The 16,745-nt window shown below is 37.4% G+C and overlaps 1 protein-coding gene across 18 annotated transcripts in view; it reads right to left on the reverse strand.

Moving 5' to 3' along the window:
- Positions 1–1,932: 1,932 nt before the first annotated feature.
- CTNND2 (catenin delta 2) overlaps positions 1,933–16,745 on the reverse strand; it is a 650,551-nt gene continuing 635,738 nt past the window's right edge. For 11 of the 18 annotated variants that reach the window (XM_071804466.1, XM_071804465.1, XM_071804470.1 and 8 more), the window contains 4 exons: positions 13,513–13,644; positions 9,319–9,396; positions 6,207–6,280; positions 1,933–3,138 (listed from right to left, as the gene is read on the reverse strand). In XM_071804466.1, coding sequence (XP_071660567.1) covers positions 2,878–3,138; positions 6,207–6,280; positions 9,319–9,396; positions 13,513–13,644 — 545 coding nt within the window. In that variant the 3' untranslated portion in view covers positions 1,933–2,877. The other 7 variants (XM_071804478.1, XM_071804469.1, XM_071804472.1 and 4 more) reach the window with 3 other exon arrangements.

Genomic DNA, 16,745 nt, shown 5'->3' on the forward strand with positions numbered 1-16,745 from the left:
ACATCAATTGCATTTTATACATTTTTTTTTAACAGGTTTGCTTCTTCTCTTTCTGTGTGTGATCTAGTACAAGAATGAAGGGAACAGCAATAGGTAATGAACTTTCTTCAATATTAAAAAGAATGCATTATATATATCTTGTGCAGTATGGCAGCAGTGTTGGATTTCCAAGCCTGGAAAAGAAGCCAGGTAATCCAACACCTCCTCAAAACTCAGTACAGCAAGACTGAACGTTTTCAGTTGGAGCACTTGCCACTACAGAATGGAAACCAAACAACACAAACTACAGACAAAAGGTATTTTATGCTACTTCATCGATCCAGAATCTCTCACTTGAGTAATGGTCAACTCCAAGTAATTCCTAAAAGGAGCTGAAGGGGGGCAATGTGGGCAATTCAGTAGTTTTAAGAAGGGAAATAAATCCAACTTAGAATAACCTCTTGTCCTAAGAACTTCAAACAGAATGACGGATCCCTTTGGCCTGTTGGCAATCCTGCGCTTGGAGAACTGCGCCAGCCTGGTGGTTTTCAGGCAGTCAAGAACTTCAAGTTGCAAGTGACATTCTTTATTAAAAAAAAAAAAAAAAAAGTTTTTATACTGAAAATGTGCTTCGTTCAAAATAGCACTGCAAATGTCACTTATTAAAATCAATGTAATAAATAAAATACAAACAACCTGTGTCCAAAACTATGAATAGTATTTTTATCTACCTCACTATACATCTGGCCCACTGTGCCCCTCCCACCCACCCTTTCTTAAATTTTTTAAAAATTTTTTTGCATGCGATTTTTTTTTTCCCTGTTTACTACAAAGAGCAGATAAGGTTACATATCGTACACTGGGAAAAGCTGCCAAAAAAGATTAAACTCTAGTCCTAGATTACTGATAAACCAATTCTACGTCACAATACCTGCCTGCATGAACTACTTGGGCTGCGTCCTATAGAGCAGGCGACGATTTGCGAGAGACTTCTCCCCGTGCACACAGCCGGAGGTGTGCCAGGTGATGTTAAGACTATTACAATGACTAGTCACAGAAACGTTTGCAACCTAAAACAAATTCCTTAATTGTAATTTGAGCAATTTACAACTACTCCATTTGTGGTGGGTATTATGCTGTGAAAACTGAATGGTTGCCTGAATCAAATAAATGAAGAAACGCTAGATTCTTTATTTTACTTCCAGAATTCCAAGAGCCAAGATGAATACGCCAGCTCTTCTGGCCTCCTAGTCTTGCTTCCTTTTCTGGTTTGTATTAAAAATAATCTCCGTCCCTTACATTTTTGATTTTTCAGGGTTTTATTTTAAATGCAAAAGAATGGTCATTATCTTTCCTAGTTGAGGAATGTGTTTTGCTTATCAGATTTTCTTTTTGGTATGGGTTAAAATTAATGATTGTCCTAATGATTCAGGAGTTGGACCCTTCTGTAGCCTGAAGAGTTCAGAGCCTCCAGACTTAAGCCTGTTGGGTCTTTGTTTTCCATTTCCTTAGGGAGATGGCAAGATCAGACTCTGCCTTTCTTGAGCACTTGATGGTTGGTGGCTGGAGAGTAATGAAATTTTCTCAAGATCAAGAAACGCTATTTTAAAGGAAATGGCACCTAAAAGTGAAGGAGTCAGTGAATAAAATCCGATAACCCCTTCCTTTGTGAGTATGTGGCCTAACAATTTTGAATTGCTACCAATGGATAAGAAAGTGAGTAAGAGAAAGCACATACTGGAGTTTCCACTGTTTAAAAAACTGAAAATTAAAAAAAAAAATTGAAGCTTGAACAAGGAAAACATTGGATGAAAAGAAGTCTTATGCCACACAAACACGCACATTCAAACACACACACACACGCACACAGAATACTATGCATACGTGGACACACAGAAGTAAGAATGTGTATTTGTATGGTAGGTTATTGGAAATAGACATTCTTAGCAAATATGGATGACAGATCAATTGTAATTTATTTTCTTTTAACACTGTATCATCATAAAGAAAACTGGTATAAATGAAAAAAAATCTATTTCAAATATCTACATCTAAAATTTTAGGCAGTGAAAAAGCACTTTGTTGACAAGGAGTGTGGAATGATGAATGTTAATTGTCAGAAACTGCTGAATGCCTTTTTTTTTTAGTTGCCACAAACAAATTCACATATCAGAACGAACAATACTGCTAAATATTCCTTTTTGTTTTTTGATTTTTTTTTTTTTTTTTTTTAAAACGCACTGGGGAAAAGAAAACAAAAAACTGGAAATTCATACATCTTCCAAAATTTGAAGTTGAAGCAATATTTAGAACCATAGATGAAGAAACACTGTGGCATTGGTGTAATATACACAATGCACTGGTTTTTTTTTTGTTTTTTTTATCTGTAATGTACATCAAATACTTTACAACAATGCATTAACAAAAGGCAAGAAACATCTTGCTGTACAGAGGAAACCCCAAATGCAACTTGAAGCCTAGATTCACAATGAATGAGGTTATTAAACAAAGTGTGAGAAGCTGTTCCCCATAAAGTATGTACGCTGTTCAGTTACTTGTGCTTAACTCTTGACACACATCCACTGTCATGTTCTCTCTCCTTCCTTCAGCCACATTCTGTATACAGCACTGAACTTTAGACTCTACAGGCCAACAGTAAAGTTGACCCACACTGTAAAATATATATATATATATATATATATATTTCTTTCTAATTACTCCCAGGTTTAGCTCTTGTATCTTTCAGCCTTCTAAAAAACTCTTAATTTTTTTTCCATACAGGTTATCTGGGCCTTCCTATGGAACAGACTTTAACAAACTAAATTTGCAGGAAAAAAAAATGTCTTGTGGTATGCATGCACATGCACAGTTCCTGGAGCTTCTGTATCTGCCCAAGTCTCAAACCCAGGAGTCGGGAGAGGCTGGATAGTGGCTTGTTTCATAATTAAGTTCACTATAGGGACGAGCAGCTGAATAGAAGTCGACGTAGTTGCCAGTTGACTTTAGTCCCAGGTGCATGTTGTATTCACTTGCAGGTGGGCGATGATGCACTTGGTCCTCAAAGAAGGACTCATCATAGTTTCTTGTTGAATTCTGAAACGGCTGATATGGTTCATAATCTTTTCTGCTGGGCTCCTGTGGAACTGGCTGTGTAGAAACCTGAAAGAGAGTAATACCCACAGCTTGTTAGATACAACTGCGTCTCGAGGATGGGGCCAGGCTCTTCTCGGTGGCAACCAATGATAGGACAAGGGGCAAGGGGTACAAACTGGAACACAGGAGGTTCCACTTAAATTTGAGAAGAAACTTCATGGTGAGGGTGACAGAACACTGGAACAGGCTGCCCAGGGGGGTTGTGGAGTCTCCTTCTCTGGAGACATTCAAAACCCACCTGGACACCTTCCTGTGTAACCTCATCTAGGTGTTCCTGCTCTGGCAGGGGGATTGGACTGAATGATCTTTTGAGGTCCCTTCCAATCCCTGACATTCTGTGATTCTGTGGATTTATTGCTGGCAACAAAAGGGAAGAAGGACAAAGTTTCACTTTATGTCTATCATTCTGGAAATACAAAGTTTATCTTTGTAATCTTAACATCTACTCAAAATATTGCTTGGTAGTGAATTAATTTCACAGCTTTGCCTTGTTGTTACATTATTTAATATTGTTACTAAATGCATTTACCTTTTAATGTTATTGGTGCTAACAGATGCTGATTTACTTCAAAAGTAATTCAAATCTGGATCTGAGCAGTGTATCTTACAGTTATATTTGTAACTGTAAACTGTGTATTACTTTCTGACTATTTTGCAGCTATATAATGAAAACACTGATGACCAAAACTCAGTCTTGAAGAATTTGAATGGAAGTGATATAGCCACCAAAGATTACTAAACATTTTGCAGCTGCTTTTGCTGCAAGTGAGATTGAGAGTGACAACATATCCTGAAGAACCATTTATAGTCTTCAGGGCACTGACATAAGAAAATTTCAAGCTATGTGCCCTGAAATCTGTTCTTCTACTACTGTTAAGCTGAACCATCTTCTTACCCACACTTCATATTGGCAATCTTGTGTCATTGCTACATTCCAGCACGCTGCCTTGAAGCTGAAATATTTATGATATACAGTAAAAAATCTCACGTGGCCCCTTAACCCAAGTTTGCCACAAAGTTTTTTTTTGCAGACAGCCCTACTGAGTCTCTGTTTTTATAGTTGGGACTTAATTAAAATCTGAAATTTATCAACATTTTCTAAGGATCTTAGTGGAACACTACCTTTCACTCTATGTCACTTCTCTTAAGTTTGGAAAGACTTTGTGACTGAAAAACAATACAGCCTCTCAGTCCTCAAGCGGTCGTACTGGGAATATTGATGCTCAGGTGTTGGTGTCAGGAGACTCTTTGCAGATCCCGCTTATTCTGCACGAACTAGTGATGCTCCCTCAAAAAGAGAAGAACAGTTGCACTGCTATGGCCCAAACTCTGATATTCTTTCAAAGCATTTCTGTATTGGACTCCGTGTGGAGTGCCAAAGGCTGTCCATGTAATTTAACAGTCCTATGAGTGAACTTAGAACACCGGGCCCAATATTAGAACACCACAAGGGAGCATAATTACTCTTTTTTCTATTTCCAGTACTTCTATCAAGGTGTATAGGACCTTGAGCTCCTTGTTTCATTTCACATATTCAAACACAGGTGTTTCATTTTGGACACATTAAAAAATTCTATACTAAGCAACTTATTTATATGCAAAAAAGTTTGAGATGGTCAGTTTTTGAGTAGAAACTAGGGGACAGAAGTAGTATCTCTGTGTTCTTTTTAGCTAAAATCATTGTTTCTGATATGTCAATCATAAAGCTGACACTTCACTGAGGAATCAAGTGGGAAAAGGTGGATTTTTTCTTTGTTTGTTTGCTTTGGTTTTGCTCAAACTCTCATCTTGAAAATCAAATTAGTTGATTCATGACTGCAGTTAGAATGCACCTGCTGTTACAATACCTCATACTTTTATTTTCTCAAAATACTGTGTTAATTAGAAGGGGTTCATATCTTTAAATACAGTAGAAGAAGAAATACCTTCATGCGCTGAACTGGCTCACACAAAGAAGGAATATGGTGCACCACAGGAAATACCAATTAAAAAGCAAAACCAATGAAGAGAAATGGAAGCACAGAATATCAGAAAGTCTCTTCACCTGAAGTTCATAGATTAAAATCAAACCATAGGCCTCTTACATTGAAATTTCAATCAGAGCAAAACATTTTTTATCAATTTTACTAAATATTCATTTACCTGCCTGTTAATACTAATAATTTTAAGTGTTTTAAGTGGTTTTTGATATTGTTTCTTCAGTCAAAAAATACCATAACTTTTGCATATTACACAGAGAACTTGTGAAAATATTAAAGAGTTGTGATAATTAAGTACAAAGTAGGATTATCCATAATGATGAAACAAAAGCCTATGGGTGCAGAGAAATGTCTTTCCCAGGGACTGAGGGAATACTGTACTGGAAATGCCAGCTATATGAATGCCATACATGTCACTGCAACTTTCTGTGAGTGCATTAGTTTGGCACCCATGCTGCCAATTACGTTTTTGTAATGCCCACCTTATCCAGACATACTTATGGCTTTCTGGTTTTCAAGGATAGAACATTTTAAAAGAGTCCCAAAGTTCTAGACCGAGTGGCTTGAATGTATATACATGATAGAGCGTCCTTGCTGGTGAAATGTTCTATTTTCTCTTGCCCATGCCCCAGTGTATACATTAAAAAACAACCAAGTAAAAAGCCTTGTTACAATTGTGCTTCTGGAGTGACTAAAGGGCAAATCTGAGGGCTTTTGCTACCTGTGTCTCTGCAAAATATACAGAGGGTTCTTTCTCCAGGACTGCTCAATACTTGAGCTTCTGCTAGGATGCCTTAGCATGTGAGCTGTGCTGTGTCAGCAGTAGTGTTGAATTTTATGAGGGCCATACTCAAGAAATGTGACCAAACTTACCCCAATTCATTGGCACAGGACATCATGAGACACCAGAGCCCGTAGAAGTGCCCATTAACATTAACTTGGTTTTCGTAGTCTAATTCACATATTTCTAGAATTTCACAGGCATTCAGGTCTCAAGCTGCTCTTTGTTTCATTACAAGTTACAGGTTTAAACACCTTAAATCATTTTTGTGCATATGCCATCTAAACCAGTAACATTTTATTCTCCTTCCTTACCTGGTTATGTTTGATATCTTCAGCAGGTGCACCATACGAATTCCTGTACAAAGTTGAGATTCCAGTGTTTTGAGCTGGAGAGAGAAAGAAGGAAGGAAAAAGCACGTTTACCAAACATACCTCTTTGGCCTCAAAATGAGTTCTGAAGACTTCATTAAATACATTATAGAGCACCTGTTCCCATACACAAAAATCTTTAAGAGCATCTGCAGACTTCTGTTTTTTCCTTCCTCCCACTGAACAGTCATAATCTTTGCTTTGCTGCACATGCATTTGCATGGTATACAGTAATTGATGGTAACAGACGTTATGTCATGTTCATACCAATCTTGTGCACTTCACATATAAATCAACAAAATAATTTCACATACAGCTAGCATTCAGTAACATATTCCAGGTTATAGATAGGATTTTATATCACACATACACTAAACTGGTAACAGTTGTAAATATTGACATTGAGAAACATTTCACTCCTTTCACTTCACTTGGATGATGTTATGCCAAATCCTGGATTATCTCTCCTACAGTGCTTTTGCTATATGGTGAAATTATTCAAGGAAAAAATGATTAAATGCAACTGAAAAATGAGTTATGCAAAAAAGTAATATGTAGTTATACTGAAGAGTTCTGGCCAAGACAGTGTCAAATCCATGAACTGCTGTCACATTCTTCTCAGATGTCCTACTGCTAAAATGCACAGGCAAAACTGAGCTGTAAGTCTGAAATCAGAAGTAATTCTAAAGACAAGGAAAACATCATACAGGTTTTAAAAAAATTTATTTCCCACCCTACCCCCAGAAAATCCACAAAAAGCTGAGGATTTTCTCTGCAAAGCTGACTTCACTGATAACTTTGATTTGGTTACCCAACTGAAGCTCAGTTTGCTGGTAGAACAACGTTTGTAGTTATTTCTCATATTTCAAAGAATTATGAAGGTAGTATTTTGTGTGGCTGCTGTGCACTGTTCTTACTGGGCATGTAACCAATGACTTGATGCTGCCATGGGGACTCTCATTAGAAAAGCATGTGCTTGAAAATAAAAATTGAGTAGTTGTGAATCAAGAGCCGTCAGTGGAACTGAAACGTGTTGCTCACGCAACTTCTTTCAGATGTCTGTGAAATGGTATAAAACCTCAAAGCACCAAAAGCTGCTTTTAATACCTTCACAACTCAAAACCTTTGAGGGTGAGGACTGAGCATCAGAGCTGAAAGCTGGGTATGGCATCCATGCTAGTCACATCACTAAGAAGAACCATGGTTACTGAAGAAGTAACCTCTCTTTCTTCCTTTGGCAACCTGCTAGCATGGAGCCCAGCATGTACAGCTGCTTCTATCTTTTCTCCAGCCATCACACCTCTGGAGAAAGGAATGGCGAAATCTTTAGTCAAAGCTGACTGTAATATGCTAATTCTGATCTTCACATCTGCTATGGGTTCCAGGCTGAAGGTATAATATTTGTCAGAGTTTGGTGCACTGTTCCACGCTGCTGCTTTGCAGATCTTAGATGGTGTTCTTAAAGATCTCCAGGATGTTCTTGAAACGGGATAAAGACAGGGTTTATATGGTGGGGTGATGAGCCCTAACAGCTGGGAAAAGAGATTTTTCACTTGGTAACTATTAACTAATAGGGATGAAAAAACTTGTTTCTTGAAGAGCTGGATGCAGTTACAGAGACAGTGCACATTCCCGTGAAGGGAACAGAAGAGCTCTGGAGGTCTCCAAGGAGTGCAGCAGGATCCTTTCTTTGAAGGTGAGAAGACTAGGAACTCTAGTAACAAATGACGATTGGTCTTTTCCAGTGGTAGATAGTCTTAATTCTGCCTGTGTGACAATAGTTGGTAACAGATGGAACTGATGACTGCTTGAGTAGTCTTTGGCCATAGATGTTAATACTAAAGGGCCGATCTGCAGAGGTTCTCTCTGCTCAGGCTGTGTTCTGTCACCCAGGATGAGAACTGTGTGAAACTTCTTCACTGTTATTTCAGAGTTTTTTATATTCTAGCTCCATCTTTTGCTTTAGTCTTTGAAAATCTCCCTCCAATGACAGTCTTTGGTACTAGAGAAGTCTGTATCAGCATTGCTATTTATGGTGCATCTCATGACAGCATGACTCTCACTAATACGGCTGCTAGATCTTTCTTTGATATCACCTTTTATGCTGTTTTTCTGAGTTTTTGGCTTGTCCTACAAAGTGCTAGAAGAAGCTGGGTTGTAAAAATTCCTCTTCCAAGATCTAAAGATACTAAGAGTTACTGTTTCAGATATCCATTTCGTGAAGTGTTACTTCTTGAAAAGAATGAACATGATATTCAGTGTATCAGACTCTCATAAACAGGGGAAGAACTTTCTTGTAACCATTTTGTTTTTATGTATATAAATTGCAAGATAAGTGGGGTTGAAGTTTCATGCATGCAAGTTTTTAGTCAGGCATGATTGAACAGATTTAGTCCACACAGGACAATACTGTTCATGGTTGATATCAAGAATAAAAGAGTGGTATAAGTAAAACATCTGAGGGTTTTATGAAGAATCTGATGAAAAATAGCAAACCGGACACATGCTAATTTATCTCTTGTTCTTACAGGCAATCAGAGAGACTTTAAAGAGCGTGGCGACCTTTCTATCTTTTTACAGGCATATAAAAAGGCACATGGTACATATGTGCCACTAACAGCCATGACTATTATAAAACCAGAACCAGTGCTGAGTTAGTGCATAGTTGCCAATGCACTACTGTGACGCTTGCACTGATGTGCTCAGAACTGTCACATGCCAGATTGAAGACTTAAGTCTCCCAGATCACATATTCTGTGATGGAAAAATGGATAGTTTCGGCTTATGAAAATAGCTACAAAGTCTGTTTTGCTGATTTCACTGAAGTGATGTGGATACAAATTCACAAGTATAAAATGAAAAAAAAAAAAAAGCAGTATTCTGTTCTAACTAATAAAAAGAAAGACAATGACACATCAAATGCTTGGAAATGAATGCCAAGCGTTCAAGAAATCTTGGCTTAGACTAGCTGGGAGTCTGAGATAATTCTGTCTCTGGAGGAAATGTAAGTCAAGCAATGTAGCTGCTAGCAATGCATGCAGCCTCGCTCCAGTACCTGCTTCTGGACACACAGGCGGCATCCCTGGGAACTCCATTCCCGCTCTGCCGTGCTTCAGTGAGCAGTTGACTCTTGCTGTCCAAAAGCATCGGGCAGATATAAAAGAAAGAAGGGAGAGAATGAGCTAAATGAATGGACAGGTATTGTGTGGTTAGTATCTGATTTTTGCTGTTAATGCTGTATATGTACTATCCTAGTAAAATCATCAAACATAGAGAGAGGTTAATAAAATAGTTTAATTTTTAAAAACATGGCAAGAGAAAGGAAAGGGGTACAAGCCACACTTCCTTACAGAGATGTGAGAATCGTAGTTGCAAATGAAATGATTTGAAGAGTGATGAGTATGTGTGTACATGCGTATCTAAACACCAGTACATGATAGTACTGAAGAGGTACTTTTTACTAGGCAAAATTGTGAAGGTTCTAAAATTAGTATGATCATCAACCCATAGTACTTTCTGGTTGCATTGCATAAAGAATATTAAAGAAAAATACCGTCGTTTTTTCCCCCTGTTCACTTTCCAAGGTATTATTGGTTAAAAAAAACCCAAACAAACAAAACCACACAGTTCCTCACAGCAGTTTTCTGCAAAGCCGACAACAGCTTTGAAAACTATGTCACTCAGTGGTCTGTGTGACAAAGATATCACTGACTGAAGCTGTCTCCATAGATCCCAGTCACTTGACTTATGGTTTAACATTCAGCTTTCAGTTCTTGTAAGTACTTACTCTGAACACATTTGCAGACACTTTGAAATAACAAGGTGCTAGTCTTTTGCCCTCACAAATACAGGCTGACAGCAAGAAAGGAAAGCTCAGCTGGACAGGTAGTCATCCTCATCTGGTATTGCATAACCTGTTTTTTCTGCTATAAGCAGCAGGACTCCATTACCTAAAATTTAGTTCAAGACAGTAAAGGAAAATGTTTCTGTGCCTTACAAATATCAGCTAACAGAGATCATTACCTGTCACTACCACTGCCACCTTCCTGCACGGCAAGAGATGAGGTAAGGGCACGAGAAAAGATTACAGTGTATTATTGTTCTTTAAAGTAATAGTAAGTTCAAGTAGCCTGAGCACCTGCAGCTATTATAGCAGATGATGGTCACTAGTTGTGTTCTGAATGTGCAAGGACTTGCAAGTAGGTTTGAATAAGAAAAGTATAGACGATTGGTTCTTGATAACTGAAAGAAAATAAAACCTTAATCAGAAGGTGTTTCTGCTGACAGAAGTGCAGACTGTGATGCAAGTATCAGTTCAGCACTGGAACTAAGTAAAAGAAACTTTAGAGTAGGAGTCCCATGACAGGATAAAGGAAGCTTATCTTCCCTGTTCTGAAAGAACTCACCATGACATAAATAACATTATCACACGCACTTATAGTGCCTGTTTTTTTTTTTTTTTTTTTTTTTTTTTTTTTTTTTTTTTTTTTTAAGGAATGTACTAGCTTTTGTCTTAAAAATATACTTCAGGTGATAAAATTTTATTATTGGTTATTATTTTCTACAGCGAAGATGGACAGTAAATATACCATGCATCATAAACCTGTGAAGGGAAGAGGGCAATGAGAACTTTGATATTGTTCCTCTATTTTTTAGCTGTCTTTGTGAAATCAATATAAGTTACCAACTTCAGCCAAACTGTTTACTTCATAAATCCTCCACTTTTCCCAGAGGTTTCCTGACAACTCCCCACAATGGCAAGAAGCCAACATTCCTACTTTGAAAATCCATCAAAAAACCTACATTTCAGTCCCAGTCAAGAGGTCATAAAATTTTTGAAGTATAAACTAAGAAGAGCTTTGGAGAAGAGCACAGAGACAGTCATGGATAAATTAGGACTACAGCTGGGCTCTACATTCTGTGTAAATCCGTAAGTCAAAGAAAGTTTTGTATGATACATCAGCTTGGCACAAAACACAAGAGCAGCTCAAAATACATGTACACCAAGTGGAACCTGAAAAAGCATTTATCCAAGTCCCATAGGCTCTGTGGATGTAGTAGATGCAATGCAGTCTGACGCTCAAAACGGAATACAGGCATTGCAATGAACTTGCTACACAAACTTATATTTAGACCATCCCAGTAAAGTCAAAATGTCTCACAATTAAAACCACAAATACTGGTTTTATATTGTTATTTAATGAAATATTTATTTTTTGAGCTACAAATACGTTACACAAATTTCATGTTGAATGTTGACGAGTGAGATTCCTTCTAACTGTCATTTTCTTTTGTTCTTAAAATGGTGCTCAATTTGAACTCTGACCAAATGAGTAGAGATTCGGTGATCTGAAAGAGAGTAAAAGTGTTTTGTTTATTACACTTTCATTTGTACATTGGTCATGTAAAATCGGGAAACATTATTAAACTTTTCAATTTGATTTTTGTTTTGATTTTTCTCACTGAGCTCAGTAGCTGGAAAAACAGTTGACAGCTGAGTACAATGCTGTTTCAAGCTTCCTTACTAAAAGCCCACCCAAAAGATCAATACAAACAGACAAAATACAAGTAGATATTAAAGGAAAACCCAATGCAAAAAGTCAAAGTGGAGGAAAGGTTGCTGTGGAAGTACAAACCCCACAATCAGAAAATTACATTGAAAGAGAAAGGAAATAAGGGAAATAGGAATGGGAGAAGGAAAACATGACAATAAAAGACAAAATGAAATGAAATGGGGAAAAAGAAAAACCCTTTTTTTTTTTTTTTAAGTGTGAAGAGAGACAAGACTATCTGCAAGAAAACACAGATTTTTCACATAGAACCACTTATTTTTTGTGAACCTCTAATATAATCTAACAGTCTAAATTTGCAGATACAGCTAGAGCTGAATACTTATGTTTCTGCCTTTTCAGCTTGCTGTTCTAACTCCTGAGATTCCCTCTTCGTGAATCCTTGACAAAGTGTTGAAAAAAATACTGTCCTGTCCTTCACAATCACACAAGTATGGATCACTGAAGTGTTTTAGAGAACGACCTTGTACAGCGTCTATGAAACACTCAAAATCTTACAGATACATAAAATGCAGTACCTTGACTGAATCTTCTGCAATCTCGTGTAGTGTGCTGCCATTCAGGATACTCCCTTTTTCTGTGGTTTCCAAATGCTCCTGATTGTCATTCCTCTTCTTCAGATTTTTGCTTTCATGCTGATTAATGTTCCATATCGCATTTTCACACAAATTCCAATGCTGGCCTTTCGGTTTTGGGTACACAATAGCGTATAACATAGATGATGTAGTATGAGTACCATTATATCCTAAATATAGTATTGAAAAACAGCAAGGATGGACCCACACTGACTCAGCACACTGCTGGCGTCTCCAGTAAGCTGAGGAACACAAATACAGCCCATTCTGGCATTCTCTGAGCAAGACCTCTACAGAAGGTATGGGAAAAGGTAACAGACATTCGGAAAATGCCAAGCAACTTCTCACTGTGATTTTTTGCTTGCCCTGAAGTAGCATTTGGAGGAGAGGACACCATGATGCTTGGCACTGTATAAATGTAAGAAAATGTTCAACACAGGTTATATAAGTCTGTGCAACAGTGGAGATCAACACCTGTTTTGCAAGAGAATTAACAGAGAGGAGTAGTACTAGGCAAAACACTCAAAATATTACAACGACTTCAATGCTAACAGGTTAATGAGCTTACTATGGGAGAGATGCCTTCCGTGAAACCTGCAATAGATGCCATAACATACACAGAGAAAATTGTTCCATTTACATCCACCCAGCTGAGAAAGTAACAGGCACAGACTTTACAAATTACTATCAAATTTCCTAGGAATGACCAGTGTGCAAAATAAACTATTAACAACCGGTCCTGGAAAGCCGTTCCCTGCGAAAGATAGATGTTAGAGATCACTGCACATGCTCAACTACAGTCACGCTTCAGAAACAACGTTAATTAATACAAGGTGGATTTACCCATTTCCTTCTGAAAAAAAACCACCAAAATTAACAAGAAATGCAAGCTTGCTTTTAGAGCCATTTGACCATGAAGAAACATGGTCTTTACAAAACATTTTCACATAGCACTATATTCATTATTTCTCAAGGTGGCTAAAACTTTGGAACCAGTCAAAGCAGATTGACATTTTTCTACAGAACAGTAAACCCAGCCAAGCCTATAAAATCAGTGGTCTATCACAGCTGACTTTTGCATATGCTACGCAAGCATAATCTCACCTGTCATGGTGTCTTTCCTGGAAGTGTGTTCTCCCTTATTTCCATGGTAAGTGGCGTTTGTTCCAGTTGATTCATAGTCTGTTTTTCTTTCTTTTAGGCTGATCATTTCCCGAGGTGAGGCTGGGGCACTTGCTAGATCATAAAAATGGATTTATTTTTTCTCACCACATATGACTGAATGTAGTGTTTAATTCTAGAGTAAACATTTTACTGATGTTTATATTTGTTGGCATATCAGCATTAAGCTGTTTGAAGAAACACTACCCCACTATGGAAGAAAAGGTGCTGTTATTTTAAATACAGGACAAATGTATTAATGGGACAATCAACTCCAAACATCATTTTCTCTCTAAACATTTCACGTTTTGCAATTACAACCAACATCTAAGATGATCATTACGAAAAAAGTACAATAATAACGATTTCTACCTCACTTCAGCTTTTAAATTTGTTTAACTTGTCAAAACTTTCTGGTATAGGCACTTCAATTTTTTTTCTCAAAATAGTTTATTTATTTCTGTTGAAAAGACAATAAACTTTCAACTGTGTGGAAAAACACTTATAAAATGATATCCTCCCTTCTCTGTTGAAAACAAACAAATCCATTCAACGATGGGGATATGAAGAAAAGATTCTGATGGGGATAGGAAGAAAAGAAAGGTGTGTTTCATAGAAAGCATATGGCAAAGAATTTCTAAGACTTAACGGTAACTCAGATAATTTATCTGTCTTTAAATCTCTATGCGTGAACAACTGCCATTAAAACAACAACTGCTACTTTAAGATATCATTAAAGCTCAATCCTTCATCACTGATGCTTGTGGTATGGCTAAAAGGAGGAAAGTATGAGGTGAATAGGAGGAGAACTGCCTTCGTACTTGATTCTCAGGAGCTGAAAAATGTGATCGCTGGCTCTGATCATAAAGACTTAGAGCTTATGATGCTTAAGAAAAGGCGAAAAGCAAAGCTAAAGTAAAGCTAAAGTAAATTCACTTCCAGTAATTCACTTCCAAGATATTTAGATGTTGGTAGAGACAATGCACTTTCCCTTTTGTGGAGGGCAGGGGAAGGAATACAAGGTGAATGGCACAGCACCCCAGGTCCTTTTCAAGGCACAGTGGTACAAAAATAACTAAAGGTCTGGTGCTTACTTCCACTCCCTCCCCTGACTCCACCCAGATATTTGATATGTTGAAATAACCGAAAAAGCAGTAACAAGTGTCCTTGCTAAAAAAAAAAAAAAAAAAAAAAAGACAATAAAAACAGCAACAAAAAAAATTAGACAAGCTCATTTGCAAAGTTTGATCATGAGTTATGTCTTCCAGCATCTCTATGTTACATTTTTTAGTTAAGGAGTCGGGAAACACTTGTACTTAATTAAGGAGCAGGGAAACACAAGTGATGTTAAATTCTCCTTAGATCGGTGCTGCTGGCTTTGGCCTCTAAATTTACAGAGCAAATGAGGGACAGATGGTTTTTCTTATGAAGCCATTAGAACTGGGGATTGTTTTTAAATTGCTTGTCAATAGTGATGTAATTCTAAAGCTGATAATCCCGTAGATATAAATAAACATGACATTAAATTACCAAATCAGCTAATGGCAACTTGAGTCTAACAGGGAACAAGACAGAATGCAAATGTTGAAAAAGTTGCTTACACAGGGACGTATTTTGTTTCACCTACTCTGGTAATGCTTTTAAGCACTTGGGTGTTTTGAACAAAATTGACTGATAAAGACAACACCATCTCTCTCTGTTCCCTGTGAGAATTATCTCTCTCCTCCCATGTGAGGACAACTGCTTTCTGGCAAGTGTTAAAATCCAGAACTGTCCTCTTTTAGAGTTCTTACTGGAAGCAGACATAAAATCATTGGGTGACACTAGATTGAAAAGTGATACCAGTGTTTTCTGCTCTTATTCTTTACACACACAAAGAAAGAAGACAGAGGTCTCTACACTAGTTAAAGCATCTTATCAGCAAGTCCTAGGCATGGATGGGATACTGTGAGCTCATTTACTTCGACTCTTTACCTCAAGGTAGGATCCACTATACCAAAACAATTCTTGACAGATTTTCATCTAAAACTTAAGATCTCTAATGACAGAGATCACATAACTGCTCCAAGCAGTTTGTTCCAGTGCTTTGTTTCCCTACTGTTAGGAAATGTTCCCTAATGTCTAGCCTGACTCCTTGTTGCTCATTATTTCCATTTGTCTGCTATGAAAGTAGAGAAAGTTCATGCCGTTCCTCTTCACAGCTGGCTGTTACGTGCCTGAATACTTGATGTGTTCCTCTTCTTGCTGTTCCCATCTTGTGTCTCTTATTGAAGTTAAACCATTACAGTCCATTCAGTATGTCCTCATATCCTGACTTCTCCATCTCCTAAATCATGTGTGCAACTGACAAAAATCCCTAAAAAATCATTTCTGAAGAACTTTTGTCCAGCCAGATATTGTCCTTATAATTTATTTGTAACGGATTGGATCTTTTTTCCCCTTTGGACAGTATCTCAAATTTCTCAGGATCACTCTGAATTCCAGTAATGCCTCTCAAGTTATATGAGTTTCCCCAGGTCTCTGTCACCTGCAAAGGTAATAGGAACCCTTTGTATATTGTCTAGGTCATTAATGAAACCACTGAAGAGTATTGGGCCCAAGACAAACCTTTAAGGAAAGCATTCTTCCATTTTGGCAATAAGCAATACCCATTCTTTGCTAAAGGTTTTCAGTCTGTTTTGTGTTTACCATACATGACATTTTGTGGACAGTTTGCTAGCTTACCTATAGAAATCTTGTATGATATATTTTTACTGATTACAGCAGATTTCATTTACTAACTATTCTTTCCAAAAAGCACTTTAACTGCTGTAGCAGGAATTTAGGTGGATTTTATAAGAATCAATTGCATTGAACCGATGTTCAGATTTGATAGGGATACTACCAGACAGAAAATAACTTATGCTATTATGTAGAAATAGATACTCCTAGAGTTAAGCAGTATTTTATGTTCCTACTGTCTCTGAGGCGCTCAGATTGTGAATATTTGTTTCAGTTATTTTCTAGAACGAAGTTGAGCTGACAGCTCTGTAATTATATTGGCTCCTCTTCCTTCAGAAACAGCCACTATATTTGTCTTCTTCCAGTCTTATGATAACTCATGATGGCAGAAGAATTTCATCCAAAATTTCTTAAAGTATATTCTTTAAGGAATAGAGTAACAGAAGCGAGGAGAC

This window comes from Patagioenas fasciata, chromosome 2, assembly GCF_037038585.1.
Source record: "Patagioenas fasciata isolate bPatFas1 chromosome 2, bPatFas1.hap1, whole genome shotgun sequence".
In the NCBI taxonomy this organism is placed as follows: domain Eukaryota; kingdom Metazoa; phylum Chordata; class Aves; order Columbiformes; family Columbidae; genus Patagioenas; species Patagioenas fasciata.